Here is a 9,268-nt window from a genome sequence, read left to right as displayed (position 1 = left end):
TGCTCAAGTTTTTCTATTTAAAAAAAAAAAAAGTTTTACATATCCTCGGGCCTCATCATGGAAGGCGAGAATAAAATTCAATTTTCGTTAAGTAACCTAACAGAATCTGTTATTTTGCCATATCATACCCAATAAAAACATGACATATGTTATTATTAATTTATGACTTTAAAAAATGATAACTATGATTTTTCACATCATTTTAGGACACCAACTAAGATTACACATTAACTCTCACTCAAAGTCATACTGTTTTAGTAAATTAACATAATCTCTTTTATCCCCAAAATTTTGCTCTTTGCGTAACTCCCTCCTCGCCACGATTTGGGAGCATTTTGCGAGAATTTGACGGTCACATCTTCTAACCATTGAAAAACAAATAAAAACAATATTTAAGTTAACAAATTGCGACAAAGTTTTCCTTCAAATTAAGTTGGAGAAAATTGGGTTACTCTTTTTATTAAACTAGCATTTGTCAGCATGGAAATTGATTTCAGAGAGTAAACTATTATTTTGGCCTATCGTGAGAATCTATAAATTATTTTTTATATCACAGTGAGTAATTTATAATTTAGGTCAATCATAAAGATCAATTTTACATTTATTCTTAACGTAAAAAGTAAAAATATTTTAATGTTGATTTAAATAAATAAATAGGGGTGAAGATAAATAGCACGCCGGCAATTTTTTTTTTTTATTAAAATATTAAAAAAAAAATTTGCTGCCTTGGCATTCAGAGCACGCCCTTTGGTTTCCAATTCCATGGTCTTGCCGCGTTGGATATGCAGCCAGGAAGAAGCAGTCAAATTTGGAATATCTACGTGGATAATGGACATTCCACCGTGTCACAAGATTACAATCAGAAAAGTATCTCGGCTACCTTGATTAGTTTAATCAAATTCTAAACCACACGTTTCAACTTTCAACCCTCTCCCTCCCTCCCATCATATAAAATAGGATTTGGTGTAAAACCATTTTTTGGGGAAGTACACGTATTCTTTTTAAATTATTATTTTATTGTTAATGTCTCTCAAATTATTAATTGTGCTGTCTTTTTAAAATTTTTTAAAAAATGTTAATATCTCCCTCAAGGCCCGTGAAGGAAAAAATAATCCTAACAAATTTTTTATAAGACGAAAATATTCTTATACGTTGAAATAGCTCTAATACCATGTGAAAATAATGATGATGCGTGAATATTGAGCGGAAGCAAGAGAGAGAAAGTACAAAACTTTCATTGAATCTTTACGTGTTTTGAAAGTACCCACTCGAAGCTTAAAAACTTTTAATTAAAAGTATCAAACTTTCAATTTCTTTTAATTATCTTATTTTTTTATAATTTTACTTTAAATTTTGTCAAAATTTTCAAAATAATTATATTTTTTATTATAAAAAAATAAAATAAAAATTATTAAGATTCAAGCATTTATTTTTTTTATACAAGAAATATTTTCAATATTTTTGCAACATCTTTGCAATATTTTTTTTTAATAAAAAATATGGGTATTTTAGGAAATTTGACAATATTTAACGGAATTGGGTATTTGAAAGAAATTGAAAATTCAATACCCTTAATTAGAAATTTTTAAACTTTTGAGATGATGCCAAAACGAGTGGAAGTTTTTGAGATTTTTTGAAATTTCTCTTAAATTCAAATATATATATATATATATATAAAAAAATAAAAATAAAAAATAAAAAGGTGGCCGAATCACCCCCAAATGGCTAAGGGTGGTTTAGACACTCCAGATATGCCGAATGAAGTGGCCAAATTACCCCGATTTGGCCAAGGGGGTAGCTCGGCCATCCCTTGGGTTTTCTTTCTCTTTTTTTCATTTTTTTTTTAAATTAATTCTTTATTAGACTTTTTAATCAAAGTGCATGGGAGTTTTGTAAAGTTTTCTCAATTGCTTGTACCTAGTGTTCTAAAATATATTATAAATAATTTATTTTATGATAAAAAAAAAATTGTATATTATTTTTTACAATTATAAAGTTGATAAATTTAATTTTTATAAATTCATAAATATTAATTGATGTAATTAAGTCAAACAATCTAATAATAATTAACTAATGATTAACACAACTTTATATATAAAATTTCAATGACGGTTTTATCTTATACAAGGACACAATATATTAATCGAACAGCGGGTAAAAGATTTCAACAAAATCATTATGGCTTATACAAAAAATGAGTGATAATGAAAATTGGCTACTTGTGGCAATCTCTAATGGACGTCCAGCTGTTTGAAAATGAGAAACTTAGGCTCCGTTTACTTCGATGTAAAATGGTTTCTATAAAATAATTTTTGTATTTTACGGTGTTTACTTCGACGTAAAATAGTGGTCAACGAAAAATATTTTCTTTTTGACCGAAAATTCTTCTTTAATTGTTGAAAAATGGTTTACGGTTTTTTAAAACTGTAAACCATTTTCCGACTATGAGCATCTCATTCTTAAATCAATGGACCTTGCCAAGACTCGCTTAGAACCTCGCCGGGACTTGCCCGGAACCCGCCCAGGACCTGACCGGAACCCTCCCGAGACTTGATCGGGACCTGCCTGAGACCCGCTCGGGACCTGCCCGAGACTCGCCCGGGACCTGCTCGAGACTTGATCGGGACTCGCCCGGGACCTGCCCGGGACCTAACCAGGATTTGCTCGGAACCTGATCGGGACCTTCCCAAGACTTGATCGGGACCCGCTCGAGACCCCAGTGGGACTTGCCCGGGACCCACCTGGGACCTGCCCTGGACTTAACCAAGACCCGCTCGGGACTTGACCGAACCTACCCGAGACCTAACTGGGACCTGCTAGAACTTGATCGAGACTCGCCCAAGACTTGCTTGGGACCCCGTCGGGACCCGCCCGAGACTTGATCGGACCTGCCCAAGACCTGCCTGGGACTTGTCCGGTTGGGTCCCGGTCAAGTCCCGTCGGGGTCCCAGTCAAGTCCTGAGCAAATCCTGGGCGGGTCCCGGTCAAGTCCCACGCGGATCCCGGGCGGGCTCCGGTCAAGTCCCAACGGGGTCCTGGGAGGGTCCAGGTCAAGTCTCGGGTAGGTCCCAACGGGGTCCCAGACAAATCCCAATTAAGTTCCGGCAGGCTCCTGAGTAAATCCATGCGGGATCTCGAACAAGTCCAGTGCAGGTCCCGGCGGGACCTTATTGGAGAAAATATATATAAAAAAAAGATATTAAAAAAAAATTATTTTCCGTGTGCAAGGTAAACGCCGTAAAATGTTTTTAGGGAAAATGGCTTTCCTGAAAATATTTTACGAAGGAAACCATTTTACGTCGAAGTAAACGGAGTAAACTCGAAAAACAATTTATCAAATTTAAAAATGGAAATTATTTTTTTAAAACTAAATAAATTTTTGAGTTAAATCAAAAAATAAAATAAAATTCTGTACCATTACAATCTAAAATGTAAAGGCTTTTTATTATGACAACTATTATTAGTCCGGACGAACGCGCAGAAGGGCAAGCCCGTTTGAAGGCTCAGTCACCGTGTTTACTGTGGCCGCAGAAGGACAGGGATGGAAATAAGGAAGGAAGTTAGGGCAAATCTGGTAAAAAGGAGGAAACCGTACGTAGAATGGTAGAATAGAACCCAGACGGCAACACCTGCTCCTTTGTATATAGAGTGTGGCCCGGGCTATACTATTCTACATACACTCAAAAACCTCATTCTCTCCCTCCCTCTCTCTCTCTCTCTCTCTCTCTAAAACACCTCTCCTCTTCTCCACAAACAACACCACCTATCTCTCTCTCTGAGAGAGCTAGGGTTTTTGTCTCCCTCTTCGTCTGACAACCTTGCTGGCTTTGCAGAGAGGAAGGGAAGGAAGTGATATATACGGTTGTTTCGTGTGTGTGTGTGTAGGTGTATGCAATGGCTACGGCACCGGTGAAGTCTCAGCCACTGCACAACTTCTCGCTGCCGTTCTTGAAATGGGGAGGCAAGAGCCACACCAACACCACCAGCCGCTGCCGCCGAACCGTGTCGCCGGTGTCATCCGAGCCTGACTCTGACTACCACGACTCCGACCCGCCGCCACCGCGGGTCGGATCCCGGTCCGCGGGCAACCGGTTCGGGTTCTCTCCCTGCTCCGTATCCGACCGGCCTCAGAAGCCCGAGCGAGGAGAGAGCGGCTCCGCGGAAGCCGACGACGGCGGAGAGAGGAAGCGGGAGGCCGCGGAGGAGGAGGAAGCGGAAGCGCAGAAGCCGTGGAATTTGAGGCCGAGGAAGGCCGTGCAGAGGAGCGGGATGATGGAGATCCGGGCGGAGAGGGCGGTTGGTGCGGTGATGGCGATACCGGGGGTTCAGCTGCAGCAGCAGAGCGAGAACGCGCAGCCGAAGTCGCTGCGGCTGAGGGGGATCGCGACAGAGTCGCAGAGCACGGAGAAGAGGAAGTTCTGGGTCGCGCTTTCCAAGGAGGAGATCGAGGAGGACATTTTCGTCATGACTGGCTCCAGGCCCGCTCGCCGGCCCCGGAAGCGCCCCAAGAACGTCCAGAAACAGCTCGACGTAATAACTCTCTCTCTCTCTCTGTGTTTTTTATTTTTATTTTAATGATTATTTTTAGTTTATGCGCTTAGGCTTTGGTGTGGCGGCTGAGAGACTGAGGTTTTTTCTTTTCTTTTCTTTTTTCTTTGTTGATTTTTTAGAATGTTTTTCCTGGGATGTGGTTGGTGGGGACGACGGCTGATTCTTATCGGATTGCCGAAGCTCCGGCGAAGGTTCTCTCTCTTTCATGCTCTTCGTTTCACTATGAAAATTGCTAATTTTTATTGATTGGGTACTAAAAGTTTCTTATCTTCGTTAACGCAGAGATAGATATGCTCATAGCTCAAGCCTACTTAAATTCCTGATACGAAGGTCTGGCCTCTCTCTCTCTCTCTCTCTCTCTCTGCTTGTACGTGAAATTTTTTTAATCTGTTCTGGATTTTTTTTTTAAAAAAAAAATTATTGTTGTTAATTTACTTATTTATTTTGGAGAGAAAGCTAATAGTTTTGATGACGTGTCTTGCATAGGTAGATACGACCACAGCAAATTGTGATTTGTGAAAGCTTGGAGAGGTTCAGCGACATTGTTCCTGCAAAATTCAGATCTTCATTGGAGGTATAATGTGCCGAATTTTGTAAAAACGAGCAAATCAAGTTATCAATAGAAGGAAGAATATGAAAAAGACAAAAAAAGAAAGAGATATCTAATTTCTTTGCCTTCTGTTTGTTTGTTTATTTTTTTTCCCTTTCCGTGGTACGCATCTGGGATTATGATGTAGGGGTAGAGTTTAGTTGGGTTTTACATGGGGGTAAGTATTTTAAGATGTAAACATGAAAATATAGTGAATTGAATAGTCTAAATTTGAATGTTAATTTTCTGTTCAATTTTACAGCGCTGTGTATGGTATTGTGAATTTGGGAGATTTGTCTCTTGTTTGTGGGAATTCTGATTACTTGATTTATTTACAATGTTTGACAGGCTTCCCTACATCGTTGGGGGGCAGAGTATCAAGCGTGTAAATATTTTGCAAAACCATTATTCGATACAGGATTTATTATTGGAGGCACTGCTTGCTTCCTTGGTTCTCGAAGAGCTGTTCTCCTTTCAATTGAGATTCATCAAGTGGAATCCCTGATGAGGTTGATTGTTTATATTGATTGCATGTCTCCTTTTTATGTCTTCACATTTCGCCCGTTAGTAATCATATTCATTGTTTAAGATTACTTGAAAGTATTCTACACGATCTGATAGTACAGAATGACTAACAAAAATATTTTAGGCATGCATTTGTTTTTAAAAGTTCTGATGTCTGTGCATGTTGGCAAATTCTTATATTTTGTACTATGTTTCTGTTTTAGTTTTCGTGTTTGTATCATAATGGGGATGGCACCTCGCAGGAATAGTGGTTTTGGTAAATCTTTTTAGGCATCTTGAACAGATTTGAAGAATCTGTCAAATGCCTGCTTCATGATTAGGATCACTTGGGTGTCTGAGTAAAGCAATTAGTTTTAAAAGAAGTGTAAAATACATTATTGCGCGTGATTTGTAGTTACCTAATAATGTTCATGGTATTGGTCACTAGTTCGAATCTTCCTCTCTCTCTTGTGCGGACATGTCAAAAAAAAATAATAATAATAATAATAATGTTCATGGTATTCTTGGTTAACATTGTCTAAATGATCCATATTTTACCCCTGAATCCCCTGAAGATTGTGTGCGTGCTTGTTTTTCTCATGATTATACTTTTACCATGCAAGATGCCAGCTAGCTGCTGCTAGTCTGTGGTGGAACAGTTGAGACTTGGGTTTGAGTTCCATTGTCAGCATTGACAACCATCTTCGACGGTTTCCTTCCTGGCTTGCTTGCCTGTGAGGGGAGAGGATGGGAGAAACTATTGTCTCTCTACCTACCTAGTTTCTTAGCTATCCCCTGGTCGGCATATCCACCTGTGTGTTTCCTTGCTGCCCTCTTTTGCCTTTGAGGTAATGGCATGCATGTATAATGATGACAAATTGAAGATTGCGTCTGACTTAGCAGTAAGTAGTGCAGAAATGGCAAAACAGGTAATTTCATCAACTAAATTGCTACGTGGATAAATATTCTCTCTTTTTTTAACCAATTTTTGTCATAACATTGGATGATTATAAGACATGGATTTAGCATCTGAAAATCGTAGACATTTCACAGCTCTAGTCGAGTGCCCAATACTATTGCTAAGGAAAATGATGCCTTTCAAAGTTTTCTTCTTTTCGAGTTTCCTAGTTTCTTATGTTTCAATCTTATTGATGTACTCATTCTTTCCCTCAAATTTCAGTTGCATGTTAAAAAAGATTGTCAGCTTTAGTCCTTTTTTACTTGGTGCCTCTATCCTTCTTAAATCAATATTTTCCTTCCTGAGGATGAAGAAATGTTTATGTTCTCATGCATGAAAGTGTGCCTATTGCTTAATTGGTATATAATGCTCAAGAAGGCTAATGTGAGGATGATAATCTAGTAGTTCTCTGTGCTATCCATGCAGATGCAGTGTTAGAAATTGCTTATTTTATAACCTCACAATCTGCTCTCTTCTTATTTGATATGCTTGTGGAACCTAGTTAGTATCATGAACCTTATACTGACAGTAACACAAAAAAGGATACTTAGAAATTTATTACTGTTGCATCATCTATTAAATTGATGCTATGACACCATTTCTTTCTGGCTGATTTAATTCTCGTTCATCTGTATTCATCAATAGAAATGAAAGGATCTGGAGACCATTGCTTGCTATGTTGTGCTTGTGGAATTGTCCACAATCTACTATCATGTTTTGCAAGTTGTGAGTCTCATTATGTAACACCATAAGTCCTCGGTCTTATATTGGGAAGATGAGTAGTCTTCATAGAGTGAGAAAATACTCATGAGTGGCAAGCGTTTTTCTCATAGTCTAATTGGCCATGAATTGGAGCAAGCAATTCCATGTTATATGACACTACAAAGTGCTTTCCAGTTGATGTTATCAGATTCATTTAGTGTGGGTTCTATATTGATTTTGATTTACGTGTGGGGGTGGGGGGTGGGGGCTTATGAAGGAAAGGCTGGTAGAGCTTGTGGCACAGTTTTGGATTATTTGTAGTTGAATGATTATCAATTTACAATTGATGCATCTAGGCAAAGCACTCTCGTCATGGTGGATAATTTTTAACGGAAATTTGGATATTCTCATAATCATTTAACTTTTTAGGTGGTCTGTTGTTTTAGACTACCTGCCCATCGCTGCACACGTGTTGAGTGGTCAACTTATTTGATGGTTCACGGTTGCGCGCCTTTTTTATTTTTTATTTTTATAATAATGATTATTTATTTTTTGTTCGGTTCCCTGATGTTTCTGGTTGCTGGACGTTTTTGACTTTTTGAATGTTTTTTTTTTTTCCTACTAAAATTGACCCATATATATATATATATATATCCCATTTAATTTGTGAGAATAATACCAAATATGTAGAAACTTGATCATATATATATATTGGAAAAGTTAAGAGTATCCAGTGCAACTTTTGTTGTCAGGGAGTCTCTCATCAATTTTAGATGAACAAGGATGGAGATTCTTTCCATTTTAAATTAAATGAATAGTATTTATTTCATAATTAAGATTTAAAGTTGGTGTATTTAAGTTTTTAACTGTATACATGAAGTCAATATTGATATTTTTTAAAAATCAAATGATGTAACATTATGTATGTACAGTATGTTGTTAGATATATAAATTTTAAATTAAGGTTAAATATTAAATATCTCCTTGGGGTTTCGAAACTTTATTTTTACCTTCTTAGGGTTTCATTTTTATCACAAGAGGTCCCTGTGGTTTTGATAATAGACCAAGTTAGTCCTCCATCAATTGATCGTTAGTTGACTTAACGGAAAAATACGTGGACCAATCAAATGTTGACATGTGGCACTTACTTAAATTTTTTTTTTTAAATTAAAAAAAAAAAAAAAAATTGGCCACCCCCAAATTTTTTTTTTTTAAATACATTTTTTTTAATTAAAAAAAATTAAGTAGGTGCTACGTGTCAACATTTGATTGGTCCACGTGGTTTTCCGTTAAGTCAACTAACGGTCAACTGACAAAGGACTAACTTGGTCTATTATGAAAATCACAGGGACCTCCTGTGATAAAAATGAAATCCTAAGGGGGTAAAAATAAAGTTTCAAAACCCCAAGGGGTATTTAGTATTTAATCCTTTAAATTATCACCATAAAATGGATATTTGAAATGAAAAAATAAAAAAGAAGTGCTACACAAATTTCGAAGTTTACACTTACAAATGCTTACTCCATGACATGGCTGTGAAAATTAATATTGGATCTAAAATTCAATGTGAATTTTACAATTACGTTAGGAAGTAAGCATTTGATGGTGTAAATTTTGAGAGTTTGTGTACCATTTCTCAAATGGAAAAGATCATTATTTGATTTAAAATTGATGAGAGAAAATTCTTAAGCAACTTAAGTTGCACTAAGATCCTTGTTCATGTTAAATATGGCGGTTAGTCTAGTTTTCTTAAAAGTGAATTACTATTTGAGTATTTGTTTTCCTGAGCAAATAGGAAAACGGTTACAAGGAATCAAAAATTTGAAAAATGGGTAGACTCTCGATAACAAACGAAAATACAATGCAAAAAAATAAAAACAAATAATAGAAAATTGGTCAAGAAAATGGGGATCTTGGTTAAAAGACTAAAATTGACACCACAAATTGGTGTTTGAAGCATGCCA

At 36.9% G+C, this 9,268-nt stretch overlaps 1 protein-coding gene across 1 annotated transcript; it reads left to right on the top strand.

The window, feature by feature from the left end:
- Window positions 1-3,670: 3,670 nt before the first annotated feature.
- Window positions 3,671-5,399, top strand: LOC132176654 (uncharacterized). The gene is made up of 4 exons (XM_059588921.1): window positions 3,671-4,530; window positions 4,671-4,742; window positions 4,834-4,881; window positions 5,038-5,399. The coding sequence occupies exons 1-3, from the start codon at window positions 3,895-3,897 to the stop codon at window positions 4,837-4,839; spliced, it is 714 nt and encodes a 237-aa protein (XP_059444904.1). The 5' UTR covers window positions 3,671-3,894; the 3' UTR covers window positions 4,840-4,881; window positions 5,038-5,399.
- The last annotated feature ends 3,869 nt before the right edge of the window (window positions 5,400-9,268 follow it).

Source organism: Corylus avellana, chromosome ca3 (assembly GCF_901000735.1).
Source record: "Corylus avellana chromosome ca3, CavTom2PMs-1.0".
In the NCBI taxonomy this organism is placed as follows: domain Eukaryota; kingdom Viridiplantae; phylum Streptophyta; class Magnoliopsida; order Fagales; family Betulaceae; genus Corylus; species Corylus avellana.
The sequence above is the reverse complement of the archived record's forward strand: the minus strand, read 5'-3'. Positions and strand labels throughout refer to the sequence as shown.

Coding starts and splice junctions, on each gene's coding strand:
- LOC132176654 (XM_059588921.1), top strand. CDS start 3,895: ATGGCTACGGCACCGGTGAAGTCTCAGCCACTGCACAACTTCTCGCTG. Junction 4,531..4,670: donor ACGTCCAGAAACAGCTCGAC/GTAATAACTCTC, acceptor TTGATTTTTTAG/AATGTTTTTCCTGGGATGTG.